Genomic DNA, 15,611 nt, shown 5'->3' with positions numbered 1-15,611 from the left:
CCTCAAAGCTGGTGATATTTCCGACGTGTCCTCACAAGGTCAACAGTAGCCTAAATGCCAAATACCTGCCTCATTCCCCTCCAGACATGAAGGAACTGGCAAAAAGGGGGGGGGGGGGAATCAAGGAGCTACTGTGCAGAAAAAATTCTTCCTTCTAGAAGATTCTGTCTAACTTCAGATCTGATTGGTGATGGTAAAAATCAAGATAGATGATGCTCAGACGATGGAGTTGTTCAGCCTGGTCCCTCAGGAGTAGAGAGTTTCCCTTGTTAGTCTCTCGCACTCTGCATATGCTCTGACTGTCCTTCAGTCCGACTGCATTGTGAGGAGTTGTGTAGAGGATTATTGATTTCTGTGGCGAGTATTCTAGATTTTTCGAGGCTCCTCATTCTGAACCTTCTTGGATTTGGGTTTATTTCATGTCGTTTTGATTTTTTCTTGAACTTTTGAATTTGTTCTTGAACCTTTATTTTCTTTTGCAATGTCTTTGGTAAAATAATAATAAAAATTTCCCCCCATCAGTTTGGTCATTCCGAGAAGAAGGGGGCTGTTGGTTCAGAAGTTTGAACCTCTTGTGGATATTTTGGTATTCCTACCTAACAAGGTTGGTGTGCAAACCCCAGCAAGCATCGTTGTGATTGTGATCCCAGGAGCATCATGGGGGTCAGGGGGGCTCACAGGGTCAGGAGAGGATTAGACAGAAAGGTTTTTGCCAGCCTCCACCACGCCTGACCCTCCTGGAAATTCCCTCCACCAGGAAAGTTTGGGTAGCGGGGCATAGAGGTTTGAGCAGATCTTTCCATTGTGCTTAGAATTTTAACAGGACAGAGTGGCACTATTTTCCCCTGCTTCCTGGACCCTGTGCAGTGAAGGAGCATGCCAGCGTTTATTAACAGTGGCATCATTCCTGCTGTCTCACTTTTTCATTGTAACAAAATATAATTTCTAAATATGAAATTACCAGAACTGGCCAATAGTGGGAGCCAGAGACCGTGCTATATGTATCTTTTGCTAGAGAAATACTGTACAGTACAGTGGTGCCTCGCTTAACGAGCGCACCGTTTAACGACGAATCCGCATAGCGATGCATTTTTTGCGATCGCTTTTGTGATCACATTGTGATGTTTAAATAGGGTAAACATCGCATTGTGATGTTTTAGAACAACTGATCGGCGGTTCCAAAATGGCCACTGGATCAAGAAAATGGCCACCCGCAGCATTTTCGCGCCGATTCCTCGCTTGCCGAGGCGGCGAAAATGGCAGCCCTATGGAGGATTCCCGCTTAGCGTTGAGTTTATCCCCCATAGGAACACATTAAACGGAGTTTAATGCGTTCCTATGGGGCTTTTTGCCCTGTATAGTGACGTTTCCAGATAGCGACAATTTATCCGGAACGGATTATCGTCGCTATGCGGGGCACCACTGTATATATTTCTATGATGTCATTACCAGAGCTGGCCTTTAGAGGGAGATAGAAACCATGCTATTTATCATGTTCACCATTAAAACTATTTGATATCATCCACCTTTTCATCATGTGTGTGGGGAGAGTGCTTGGAAATGATCCCCTGTGGATAAGGCGTTCTTGCTATATATGGATTCACGTTGAGACCCACTTCTGTTTAATGTATTTGTTTATTTATTAAATTTTTATCTCACCCGTTTCGACCAAGAGTCTACTCTGAGCAGGTTTACAAATTTAAAAACAGTAATTTTTAACATCAGAGAGATTTCTTGCAGAGGGAGATGCGGTGTAGGTGCTGTTGCCATTCATTCCAGAAGAATGGTGAACAGATGCTTGAAATCTGTTCACTGTTCTGGCACTGTGACTCAGGTTTAATACTGATCCTGTGGAGAAGGGCATCCTCCTATATAGGGAATCACACTGAGACCCAAGACTCAAGTTTCATACTGATTTCATGGATAAGGGAGTTCTTCTGTAAAGGCACGTGGTAAAAAAAGAGAGGATGTGGGCAAGCAGCTTTCCATCCTGCTCGGGTCCAGGCAGAGGTGGGCAGATTTTAATCCCCCTGCCACAATTCTGGAAGTTGAAGTCTACAAAACACCATTCAAAATACCTCTTATTTTAAGAATAAACCGACCTCTGGGATGTGGGATGACTCAGATCTTGGGCGCAGGGCAAATGTTCTGCGTTGTGTCATGGCAAAGAAATGTCACCGGTCTGCACAAACCAGGAGATGATTAATGCCCCAGATCTCAATATGAATGATACTCACCAGGGGAGATCCTCCTGACTTCCCTTGTTGGCGGTAGCAAAGTTTGCTGCCTGGAGCCACGTCACCGGTGGTTGACCAGAAGTTTAAAAATAGAAAGGAAAACAGCTAAAAATAGGATACCAACAGGGGAATGATGTTTGGAGAAGCAAGGAATACTCCCTGTGAGGTAGCTGCTTGCTGCTGAAATATTTAGACCAGCTAAGGCCGCCGCTTGGCTTTTTCCATCGTCCTGCGTGAGAAGAACATTTATTTATTGGTGACCTTTTGTCTCTCCCTGTTTACGCTGCAAACTTTTGTGGTTGCTCAGGGGTCTGTGCTCCCTACCGTTTCGTCCCCCAAAGCACCAGATCCTAACTCCTTGCTCTGTTTTAGGCTTCGGCACCTAATTCTCCAAAACCAGCTCCTCTTGAGTTATCTGTATGGGTGGGAAAACTGACGGGGGGACCTGATTTGTTTGAAATGTGGCACCAGAAGAGAGCTTTGCCGATAGCCCAGACTGCCCGAAAGACAAATACTGTAAAGTGGGTCCTAGAGGAAAATCAAGCTTGAATTATCTTTGGAGGCAAAAAAATGATGAAACTGAAGCTGTCCTGCTTTGGTCACCTCATGAGAAGGGTGGATTCTCTGGATGAGGCCATAACGCTGGGGAAGGCAGCAGGAAAAGAGGAAATTTGAGAGGGACTGACTCCTTAAGGAAGCTACAGGGCTGAGTTTGCAAGATCTGAGCACGGCTCTTGGGAATTGGATATTTTGGAGAGGGCTCATTCGTGGGGTTGCCCAGTGTCAGATGAGACTTGATGGCACATAAAACAACAAGTTCTGTCGTGTCCCGGGGTTGAGGGAAGGCCTTTTCCCTGTCGCTGGCTTTCTGTCCGATCCTGGCATCAGATACCGGCGAGTAGAGAAAATTCTGCCTTTGGCTCATCTCTGGTTGATGACCCTAGAAAGTGATTCCCTCAAATTAGCTTGGGAAAGTCGCCCCTTTCCGTGCATAGTTTTGTTGGGGGATCTGATTCCCTCGGATCCTGCTCCTGTCTCCATCTTAGAACGGTACGGATGAGCATGTATGGAAAAGTGGTCGCATCAGACACGGAAGAGGAAAAGAAAGGATAAGCTGTTAATGAGCACTGACATAAAACACCAGGAGGCTTCGACAGGGACCATGAAATAGTTTGAGTTGCCCCCCCGTCAGCTTAACCACCTGTCATCTAATGATGGATTTTCCTTGTAACAATTGTGTCCGAATGATACCCTTAGATATTTAGGGGAAGCTTGGTCTTGGGTCTCATTCTGGATCACCACCAAGGAGAAATCTGTGAGCGGCTATCCAGACAGGTTCTCTGAAGCCCCTTGTAGGTCGGAGGTTTTGTAACCCTGCATGCTGACTTCAGGAGGTTTGGCTGGGAGGGACCTTTCCGGGCCACGGTGTCTGCCAATTTACCCAGCACTAAGCAATTGTTCCCTCCTGCCTCTGAGTTCAAGGAGAGCCCCACCTCTCTGCTCAGCGCTTCCCCCCCCCCCCCACCCCCGAGTCTGGTGCATTACGTTGCAGAAACCAGCCGTGTTTTCTCAGTTTGCTGTTTGATCAGTTAGTAACAAAAACTTTTATTCTTTCTCCTATAAGTGTCTCAGCGTGAATTGTGGAGACTGTTAGTGCCAGTGGATGAGGGGAAAAAAGGGATGGGCTGCTATGGGGAACTGGAAGCTATTCTGCTTAGTGAATCCTGGCGCTTTGGCTGCACAGCTAAAGGAATTTGCCTAAAAATTAAAAACTCTGCCATATTGTATATGGCTTTTTAAAAAAACGGGCAGTAATTGAGAAGCCTTCCTTTGATGTTTCTTTAATTCTTGCACAAACAGGGCAGACAGTGAGTTAATGAGTTTGCACTGTTTGTGCAAGAATTATATATATATATATAAATTTTCCCAACAGAAATCAGATTGATGCCTCCGGGAAGCCCATAAATATAAATGAATAACTCCCAATGTACTGTTTTATCTGTAGCTGCACTTATTCTGAAACACACTGCCTCTGAACATGGAGGGTCTATTGTGGGCTGCCAGACTACTAATCACACAGTGGAGCATTGTAGATGGAGTGTAGGATCCGGAATCTGGAGATTTTCAGTCCCAGTTTTCACTGAGTCACAAATTTCACCGTGAAACCGTGGGCTCCTCACTGCCTCGACTGGCCAGCCTCCATGGGTTGTTGTATAGATAATGTCCAAAGGAGTAGAGCCATGGACGCCATCTTGATGGAGCCCCATTGGAGGAAAGATGAGATAGATATGTATTAAATCAACACATGTTACTTCAGTTGTATTCACTACTCATTACCTGTTTTCCCTGATGAACCTTTCCAGATTTTAAGATATTTGATTATAATATAATTTGATTAAAACCCATGATAAGAACTCTCCTATTAAAATGGAGTTGGAGGAAAGGGGCTGTTTCATTCAGCGTGTTACTTTTTAAAACAAGAGCTGCTGGGGTTTGTGTATTTTTGCATGAACGCTTTTCCAGAATTTATGTATAATTTAGTTACAGTGGTGCTTTTTTTTTTTTTAAACATCAGGGAACATGTGAGACGTGAGGTGAGAAAGGGCTGAAGGTTCCTCCCTCAGTGGCTCATTTAAAATACAGTATTTCTTTCGCCGGTTTCCAGAGGAGAACAGACGGGTGAGGGTAAACAATATGTGTGTAACAGCGTGGGGGAAGAGTTTAATCCCAGCCAAATCACATAGACATCACTGATGCCAAAATCGCCCCTTCCCTCCACTCCCACGAGGAAAGGCCATGTGGTACAATGGTTAGTGTCTTGGCCTGGGAGTTGGTTTTTAAACCCCACAGAACTGCGAAGCTCCATGGACTGGGTTTTCCGCCTCCACTCTGATATCATAGAATCATAAAATGATAAGGTTGGGAAGGACTTAACAAGTGCCTCGAATCAAAGATGAACAGAGGGTGGTCCAGTTTTCTCTTGAAGGCCTCCGGAGGGGTTTGGAGCGCTTGCCACCTCTTGAGGTCGTTGGTTCCATCGCCGTACTGCTCTAACAGTTAGGGAGTTTTTCCTGTTATTCCACCAAAATCTGGCTTCCTGTCACTTGAGCCCATTGTGACGTATCCTGCACTCTGAGATGATGGAGAACAGATCCTGCCCCTCCTCTGTAGGATTACCTTTCAAGTGTTTGAAAAGGGCTCTCCTGTCTCCCCTCCCTCTTCTTTTCTCCAGGCGAAACCTGCCCAGTTCTTCTGGTCTTTCCTCCCAGGGCTTGGGGTGTCCAGTCCCCTGATCATCTTTCTTGCCCTCCTCTGAACACGCTCCAGTTTGTTGGCATCCTTCTTAAAGTATGGTGTCCAGAACTGGACTCAGGACTCCAGATGAGGCCTAACCAGTGCAAAATAGAAGGGGACTAGCACCTCGCACGATTGGGAGACTAGAATTCTGTTCCTGCAGCCTAAAATAGCTTTTGCCTTTTTTGTTAGCCACATCACCCTGTTGGCACAGATTCAGCTTCTAGTATCATAACATCATGGCTGAACTCTTTTTCCATAAATAACCCTGCCTAAGGCTGATGATGTCATCAGCTGCGGCGATTTTTTTTCAGATGTAAAACATTTCCAATTCCAGTGGATTTGAACACCCCTAAAGCGCCCTGGAATGTGTCCTATGGCCCTTTCTTTGGTCATCAGCAGGTGGCGCTGTTGCTTCAGTGTGGGAGCAAGAGAGGCAAATAAATCATTATTCCCACCAGGGACTTAATGTTTCTCTGTACGATGCCATAATAACTTCTGAATGTGTTGCCTCCAAGAAAGGACAAAAAGAATGTATACAAAGAGGACTGGGAAATGTTACTGTTGGACAGGTTTATGCTAATAAAAGCATTTTAAAATTAGACTGGGACAAATTTTGGCCTAAGGCTTACATATATTTTTGACAGCTGGAAAGCCCAGTATACAAGTTCTGTACCCACGATGGGGTAGCAGGCAAGGAGACCCCGGTTTTCTTCGTGTTTACGCAGGTCAGGATGATCTGATGGAGAGGGGTAAGAGGAAGAGGGGAATTTTCTTTCCCATGCACAGAATGGTGGCTTTGAAAGGGAGCCCTTGAGGTCAACTAGCCCAACCCCTTGTTGAAGGGGGAAGTCCACATCTCAAAGCATCCTTGATGGTGACCAGCCAACACCTCCGGCAAAGGTGAATCTACTGATCTAACTGTCAAGATGATCGTTCCTAGTGTTCTGTTGCAGGAGTGGGCCTATCCTGATCAGAGGCCTATGTGTGGGTTCATGTGAAGGAGCCATTACTCATCATTCCTTTGTCAAGAAATTTCCCCATCACGTGGCCAGCTCCATCGGGCAGCTCAACGTCCCTGTGGTAGCCTTTCCATCTCTTCCAAGAACAGATCTTCAAAACCAAGTTTCCCCAGAGAGAAAATATATCTCTTTTTTTGAGCCAGCCATTTCCAAGCACTGGCTGACGGGACTGGTTCTTTTTTCCAGGGCATGATCCACAGCATGAATGATAAAGGAGGCGAAAGAGGGTAAGAAATGGTTCTGAATCCATATATGATTTGGGCAACCCACCCTTCTGACAGGCGCTGCTGCCTGGGGAGGTTCATGAAAACCATGATCTTTTAAAAGTCAGCAATTCCAGGCTCTGGGGAAAAGGTTCTTGAACTGCTTTAAAAAACAAAAAACAAAAACGAATCACTCAATTAATTAATTAAATAAATCAAACCCCCCCCTTCCGGACAGCCCAAACCCTCACTCCTTTAGATTCTGTGTCTGTTTTATGATTGTTGTGTGCTGTGAAGTTGCCTCCGACTCATGGTGACCCCGTGAATGAGCCAAAAGGCCCTGTCGTCCTCAACAGCCCTGCTCAGCTTTTGCAAACTCAAGCCTGTGGCTTCCTTTAAGAAGTCAGTCCGTCTTGTATTGGGTTTTCCTCTTTTCCTCCCGCCTTTCCCAGAGTTACGTTCTTTTCCAGAGAATCCTGTCCTCCCATGGTTTGATCGAAGTTTGATTGAAGCCTTGGCTTCAACGGAGTGTCTTTCGGTTCCCATTAGGATGATGCTTCAGAGCCGTAAGCGGTGCTGGAAAGGCCATCCTCCTGAGGGTCAAGCAGCTGCCAAAAAGCCCAGGAGCCCCGGTAGGTGAAAGGCGTCGCTGCCCGTGCTCCTTGGGGTTGCCGAAGGGGGGCTCCTGGGGCTTCCGGGTCCCCCCTTGCCCACAGTGGGGCGGCGCTCTTATGCAACCCAACAGCTGGCTGGAGCATCCGTCCCTCGAGGAGACTAAGCTGTGAGTAATGAGAGAATCCGTGCCGCCCTCTAATCCCGGGATTTGCTTTTGTGTGCTTGTTCATAGGCTGAAGAGGCTGCAAAACCGGGGGTGGGTGGGTGACCATTAAGCCTTGCAAATAAGGTCCAGATCTACTAATCTGCCTCTCAGTAGCACAAAGGGGGCATCGCTCTTCCAAGTAGGCTTGCCGACCAGCGCCAGTTTGGCATTCATAATCGAAATCCAAATTGTGTTCCAGGACCACAGAGAGAGAGAGAGAGAGAGACCAGCTTAACACTCTGAGGCCGGTGACTCTGGTTTCCAGGCGGTTGTGTGCACGTGTGGAAACAGTGACTCCAGGTTTCAGCTGAGCTCTCCGTGGTGCTGAAACTCGACCCCTCCACTCCCAAAGAGATATTTGGCACTCATAAACCCATCGTCCTGATCATGGAATTTAGATTTTGGGACTTTTTTCCCCTGCCTGGCTTTCACGTCCCTACCACAGTATGGATGATGTTCATGGGCTTGCTTTTCCCTTACACAGGAAACTGGTGTTTCTAGTTCCAACACAGAATTCCTTCCAAACCTCAACCACCACCACCATCATCCTCTTCCTCATCATAGAGCTGGAAGGAACCCATCTCCTTTCCATTTCTATTTTGTTGAACAGGTGGGGAACCTTGATGAACTTCTGTGTCTTTGTTGCCAAGACGACGGCGATGAAGCTCTTCCATTTGTTGCTGTTTGCCTGTCGGATCCTTCTAAGTAAACGCAGCTCTCTGAATTGAGCGGCTTGCGGGCGGCCCTGTCCTTAACAGCTCTGCTCAGATCTTGCCAATTCGTGGCAGTGGCTTCCTTTACCGAGTCCAGCCATCTCACCTCTTCTCCTCTTCTCCTACTGCTGGCCACTTTTCCTCGCTCTTTTGGCATTTTTCGCGTTTTCCCAGACATCTTGCAAATCTGACAGTCTCCACAGCTCTTTCCGGTCTTCCTAGGGCGCCCCGTTTTCCCTTCTTCCCCTTCCATAGTCCTACCCCCTTGCTTCTTTCTTCCTCTCCCTTCGCCTTCCGCGGCCGCTGCTTTTCAAAGCCTTCAACATCTGGGAGAGTTAAAAGTCTTAACTGTTGCCTGCTGGCAAGCCGTTGGGCCAATCGGGGCCGGAGCTGCCCCCCTCGGCCACGCCCCGTCCCTTCCCTCCGGCTTGTTGATTGGCCAGCCTGGAAACTCCCAGGCCCTGGGAAACCTTTAAAAGGCGCGACGCGTCGGCCGCCGGGCGGGCAAACCGCGCGTCTGGCTTTTGTCCCTCCTGGCTGGGTACCCGAAGGCGGGGATTTGTTTTTTTGCTCCTGGTGGCCTTTTTCCCTCCAGTTTCCTCCTAGTTAGAGGCGATCCCATTGGGAAGCCGGCGATGCCCGCCCTCCCACTGACGCCGGAGCCCTTTTTCCGCGCGATCCCGGCGTAAGGATGGCGCAAAGGAGTTCCTTGTTCATTCGCATCGTGGAAGGGAAAAACCTGCCCGCCAAAGACATGTAAGTTTGGGAACAGCCGGCAGGGAGCAGAGCCGCGAGGCTCTGGCCCCGATCCCTGCCCTCCCTGGAGTAAGAAGCGGATGACTCAGAAACGGTTCCCTGTCTCTGGTGCAGCGCGTGAGCGGTGCGCGGTTCCCTTTTTTTTTTTTTTTTTTTTTTTTTGGTTGGTTAGTTGCTTTCGGTGCGCGATCCTGTTTGCGTGCGAGGATCCCGCCCCCCTTCGAAGGGATCCCTTGGGGCGATCCGGGGGTGTCTCCCGAGCCGGGGCTGGGGGTTCCCTGCCAGAGAAGGAAGGAAAGGAAGGAAACTCACGCGCCGAGGTGGATTTGGGTCGGATGCGCCTTTGCCGCCCCGCGCTCGCCTCCTTTCCTGGGGACCTTCGGGGCTTGCTTTCCCCTCTCTGGAGCGGGCGGGCGGGCGGGCATGCAGCCGACCCACCCTGCAGATTTGGGCGCAAGGGGGCCAATCCCCCCTCCTCCCCGTTTCCCCCTTCTAATTAATCAAGTTACAGAGATATTTTGGTGGTTGTTCGGTGCAAAGTCGCCTCCGACGCATGGCGACGCCAGGGATGAGCGACCTGCAAAATCTCTCCCCCCCACCCCCTCCATTGCCCTGCTCAGCTCTGGCAACCTCAAACCTGTGGCTTCCTTTAGGGAGTCGATCCATCTGGTATCTGGCCTTCCTCTTTTCCTGCTTCCTTCCACTCCTGCCTTCTCATGAGGTGCCCAAAGTAGGAGAGCCTCAGTTTTCAACGTTTTTGCGGAGATCATTCAGGCTTGATTTGATTGAGGATCCACTTGTTTGTTTTAGCCAACCCGGGTATCCGCAAAGCTTTCCTCCAGCACCCCGTTTCAAATCAGTTCTTCTCCTTTCTTCACTGTCCACCTTTGGCAACCACCCACGCATAGTGACTGCGAATACAAGAGTGTGGATGGTCCTGGTCTCTAGTGGCACCTCCTGCCACATGAGAATCGTTTCTCATTCCTTTGTGGCTGCTTTTCCTAGTTTCTGTCTCCCTCTGATTTCTTGGCTGCCGTCTCCATGCGAAGCTGGACTGTCCGCTCTCTCCGGCCTGCCCCTGCTGTGGTTGCTGTCCAGACACACTGGCATGCCTCTGCCAGACGCCCACCTCTTTGAACAGATGGTTCTTATTTGTTCTGTCAGGTTGTGTGGCCTCCCAGCCTTCCCCCGGCTGCCTCTTTTTCTGACAGAAAAAAACTAAGTCAGCTGCAGCTCTCAGAAAGCGAAGATCGCCTTTTCACTCGGAATTCCCCTGCACTAATTGACACGCACATCAGCCAAAAAAAAAAAAAAAAAAAAAAAAGGCCCATGTGTGAAAACCAGAAGTGGATTTCTAGACACAACTTTGCCCATTCCGGTTTAGTGCAATATGAAATCATGGTCTTATTGAGGAAATGGGGGGGGGAGGAGAGATATTCCCTTCTTGCGTGTGTATGTACACATGTATTTTTGCCTGACTATCCAGTTGTGAACCCAGGCTGTGGCTTGTCTCCCCCCCACCTCACCCTTGTCCCCAGATGTCCAGATCTGTTCCTAACAGGGCTTGCCGGATTTTAAATCACAATAAATTCTGCAAGGGACAATTTATTCTTCGCCTGCATCAGCAAAAACTGGCAGGGTTCTTTCCCCCTCTTTGAAAAATAGATTTGACATAGCTTTTGTTCAATGCCATGGAGCAAAAAAAAAAAAGACAGTTTAAAAAAAACACCCTTAATTGCAGCTTGATTTTTCAGTAAATTGCTACTCTGTGCTCACCTGGGATTAAAAGGCCAGCCTAGGCATGATAAATGATAACCTCGTATTTTAGCTGGATAAGAAGAGGAATGGCTACACACACACACACACACACACACACACACACACACACACACACACACACACACACACACACACACACACACACACACACACACACACACACACACACACACACACACACACACACACACACACACACACACACACACACACACACACACACACACACACACACACACACACACACACACACACACACACACACACACACACACACACACACACACACACATGTATAACTGAAATTTGATTTTTGCTAGATTTTGCTCTAGGAGTGGATTTGCAAAACCAGACTGGAATGCTACGGTCGGGCGCCCATTTCTCTGTTTGAGAAATACAATGGTGAGATCAATCATATCAACAGCCTGGAAAACACAGGGCTGTGTTGGGCTTCTGGTGGGACCCCAGCTGCCATTATCCCCAGGCAGAAAGGCGATTAACCCTCAAGGACTGGGGATAATGGGAAATGGAAGTCCCGCACATCAGAAAAGGGCTGGAGAAGGGGGACCTTTTGACAGAGGACATGTCGTGTTAGTTGTTGCAGCAAAGACCACACACCCCTGGGGCTGCTGAAAACATTTTGTATTTCAAACCCTGCTGTGTTTGAAAAGCACAGACCATTTTTAGTTTTCGATGCATGTTGAGAGAGAGAAATCCCCTACTGATGCAGACATCGGCTGTCAAGTCCAATCCAATGTCCATTTTGTGGACTGCATAAAATACAGTGGGTGTTGCCACCTGTGTGGTGTATATTATGTTGTGTGTATGGTATGTTTGAAAGAACTGAAGAAGGAAGCAAAGCGGTTCATAAATACTCCTGTGAAGGTGGAAAAGCCAGCTTTAAGTATCATGGTTTTATTGTAGTCAACCCTGATTTTAGATGAGGGGTTTAGATGTTTGATGGGCATATTTTGATGGGCGTAAGTTTTTGTGAGGCATTGCCTGCTCCTTTATATGGCTGTAACCTAGCTAAACCAGACCTTTCTGCATACCAAGTGATATATCATAGTGTCCATACTGGTGCATATTTCACTTATATACACACCCACCCACACTCCCTGGTCACTCTGCTATCTAAAACGGTGTTTATATCCTGTTTTTAATTCATGTCAGTCCCTCGACAGGGAGGGAAAACAGGTTTGATTCCAGGGCAAAAGCTCCAATCTCACTCTAGCTCCTGTCTCTCCTCATTGGTTCAGTTCTTTTTAACCCAAAGGACAGCTGAAATGAGCGCTTCTGAATTTTCAAAGCACTGAGTCACTCATATCTATCTTATCTATCTCAACTATCTGACGTTAAGGGAAAACAAACTCAGCTGTCATTCATTTCCTTGCAACCCTCCGGTAAGGCAGGCCAATAAATATTCGAGGATTTTAAAAAGTTCATTCTTTTTTTTTTTTGCTGTGGAATGTTGAGCAATAAAGCATCTGAAAAACCGAGGGGGAAAAAACAGGAGAAAGGGATGCATTATTATTATTATTTTAAATTTCTGCATGAGCCGCCAGCACGGACTGCAGAAGCTTTAAAATGATTGTGAACAGGCTTGGGGGGTGGCAGTGTTGGAGAGAGACTCAGTTTCAGGATAAGGCCAAGCAAATGAGACAATGCCCTTTTAAAAGGGCGAAATTAAGAAGTGTGAAATATTCTTGGCATCTGGTATTCACCTGAATAGGTACCTGAAAGGGTTTTTTGAGTCTAGGGGGAAAAAATCTGGTTTTGAAAAATCCTGTTTTTAAGCCACAGATTTCCGATCTGGGCCAAGGGGTGTAGAGATATTTAAAGCTAAGGAATCCCTTGGTGGCATTCCCCGCTTTAGCATCATCATAGTCAGTGCGAGGTGCTTTATTCTTCTGGAAATCTGAGGAGTTTTATTGTAGGTCTTGCCCCCCTGCCCCGCCACACCCCGCATGGCAGCAGCTTGAAATTTGCTTCCACACGGACCCTCTCCTTCCCTTTGAGCTGCACCGGGCATCAAAATTACCAATGCAAAAGTCGGGTGAGCGAAATTCGGTGGCCATAGAACAAAGGGACACACCCTCGCTTGCCCTGATCCATCGCAACATACAATCATGCCCAGTGCTACCCTGCCATTTCCTGGGATCCCATCTAAACATTTCAAAAAATGCTGCCTTTGCAAACCAAATCCCTTGTGAATCTTGGCGGGCTTGTTTTTTTAAAATCGCCACCACTTTGCCAAACTTCAGAGCTGTTATGCTGGGATAAAACGTGCGTTGTTCGGATAAAGAAGCGGCTCGTGGTTTTGCTGTACCAGCTAGGAGTGTTCTAAATCCCCCTGTCTGTTTTCCCCCACAAGGTATTTACACTGTGCAATTATAGCCATTTGATACCAGTGAATGGTCCTGGCTTAGAATCATAGAAGAATTCATAAAATTATGGAGTGGGAAGGGGCCTCGAAGGCCATCAAGTCCAACCCCCCTGCTCAAGGCAGGAATCTAAATTGAATTATATCTGACGGGGTGGTCCAATTTTCTCTTGAAGGTCTCCCAAGTTGGAGAGCTCAACACTTCCCACCATTCTTGGTTCCGTTGTTGTACTGCTCTAATAGTTAAGAATTTTTTTCTTGCTATTCAGCCTATATCTGTCTTTCTGGTGCTTGAGCCCATTATTCTAAAAATTACCAGCAGAACCTAGTAATCATTCACTAAACCCGGTCAGTGGAATACTAAGGAGAGATTACTCACAGAGTCCCTAGTTAAACAGCTTCAAGATGCTGTTTTACGACTCTCAGATTCCCTCACCATGGGCTATGTGGTGCTAAGCCTGATGGGAGATGTGATCCAACAGCACTTGGAATGGCTATAGTTTATACACTTCTTGGAGTACTTCAAACCTGGCCTGGCAGCTGAGCAGGGCCCTCCTCCGTTCTATATCTCCGATGAATGATTCTTGGAGGTAGACTGCTTCCGAACATGGAAGTTCCTCTGAAATTTCGTGGCTCGTCAAGGCTGAAAGATTTCCCCTCTCCAAGTGTAATCTAAAACCTTTAAAGCAGATTCTAGCTGCCTGGCTGACGGATGATGACAACGGCTGTGTGGTTTAGTGGTGAGAGTTTCAGTTCCTGGTTTTGGAAGATCCTGGTTTTTGTTTTTCCTGTAAAATGTAGGGAACGTCACGGGTCCAGCCACTCGGTCTCAGCCTGAGCTACACAACAGGCCTGTTAGGAAGAGAGAGCGAGAAGAGACATTGAGCCAGGGTAGGCCGAGAACCCAAGTAAGGTAGGGGGCTGTGAGACCGCTCCGGGTTTTACTCTGAACTTTCAAGAGCTATTCAAGGGGCTGAGCCTATTGCACAGACCGGATTCAGCACCAGGAGAAAGTCCTTGAAGGTTCGGAATAAAAACGGGAGCGGATTCCCCACCCGATCCCCTCCTAATCTCCAGTCTGCACAGAAAGGAGCCTTCTGCTCTGCTCTGAGTGCGAGTCATCCTTTTGCAGCCTGGCCTTCCTCACTGGGTGGTTGTGAGGAGTTACTGGATGATAAATGCCTGTCTGTCTGTTTGTTTAACTGTATCTGTAGCTTTATATTTCTCTTGCCAGGTTTATGATAACTATGATTAGGGTCTCGGCAATCACCGGTTCAGGGGCTCCTTGGCATTTTGTACATGGTCTTCCTCACTTTTGTGCGGGGGCTGGTTTGGCCCTCTTTGGATCGCAGAGTCCCTGCTTCAGAAGCGGCTGGTGAAACAAGAGACCCATGAACGGGCGTCTATCACGTTTCCCCCACCCCGCCACTAGCGTAGGCCTCGGGTCACGCACTGCAGCTCCCTCTCTGCCTCCAGGCTACACCCCATCCTTTGGTGACAGCCGAGAAGGCCAGCTCATGAATTGTTTAAAAAGAAATAAGTCTCTGGAGAAGTCCCAGCGCTTGGCAGAACTAAATAGGAGCCCGCAGTTTCCCTACTGCTGTGGCCTGCTTTCGAACCCCATCCTTTCTCTCCTTGATTCTATTCATTGGTGTATAGTGTCTTGAGGATGGTGGGTGTGGAACTCCTTGCCACATGATATCACTCCTGGGAGCCCACCTGTCGTGAGCCACAGCCGGAACGGCTTGCGCTGCGTCGCTCCGGCCTGCAGGGGGATGTGGGCGCAAACAAGGCATTTTCTGCTAATGTTTAAAACATTGGTGGCTTTCACCTTGTACACTGCTTCGGGTCTTCTTGAGGAGAAAGATTAAAATATCAATATACTGTACTTATTTTAGAGAAATATAAATATTTCAAATAAATATGCAGACATTTTAGGCTGTGTTTCAACAGGGATTGTTTTAATTTGGTTTGCCACCTTGGGTCTTCCTGAGGAGAAAGATGGGGTAAATAAATGGATAACTAAATAAATATGCAAAAGTTTTATGCTACTTTAGAAAAACATTAGCTGTTTTAATATTGTAGGCCGCCTTGGATGTTTCTGAGGAGAAAGGAATGTTTTATGCTAATTTTTGTTAACATTGGTTTTTTTAATATTGTAGGCCACCTTGAGTCTTCTCAAGGAGAATAGTGGAGTATAAATATTTCAAATCATTCATTCAATCAATCAACCAATCAATGTCCGTAACTTGATTTAATTAAAATACATTTATCCTGGTGTACCCATAAGCAAGGCTCCTGGCACAACTTAGACAGATCATGCGCTGGGCAATGTTTGATGCCATAAAAGGACAACATGAAAGGAAGGAGGGAGGAGGAGGGAGAAGGAAAAAAAAAGACACAA

General features: G+C 47.3%; 1 protein-coding gene across 3 annotated transcripts in view; it reads left to right on the top strand.

Moving 5' to 3' along the window:
* Positions 1-7,305: 7,305 nt before the first annotated feature.
* The window catches only part of LOC110085146 (ras GTPase-activating protein 4), a 42,130-nt gene continuing 33,824 nt past the window's right edge, over positions 7,306-15,611 (top strand). The window contains exon 1 of one of the 3 annotated variants that reach the window (XM_078379379.1): positions 7,306-7,388. Coding sequence is in view for 2 of the 3 variants with exons in the window: in XM_072978261.2 (XP_072834362.2) it covers positions 8,981-9,045 (65 nt within the window). In the remaining variant the exon portion in view is untranslated. Of the gene's footprint in view, positions 7,389-7,445; positions 7,538-8,830; positions 9,046-15,611 lie in introns of those variants that run through there. The other 2 variants (XM_072978262.2, XM_072978261.2) reach the window with 2 other exon arrangements.

Source organism: Pogona vitticeps, chromosome 7, assembly GCF_051106095.1.
Source record: "Pogona vitticeps strain Pit_001003342236 chromosome 7, PviZW2.1, whole genome shotgun sequence".
Classification (NCBI taxonomy): domain Eukaryota; kingdom Metazoa; phylum Chordata; class Lepidosauria; order Squamata; family Agamidae; genus Pogona; species Pogona vitticeps.
Note: the sequence above shows the minus strand (reverse complement) of the source record. Positions and strands in the feature narration are given on the sequence as shown.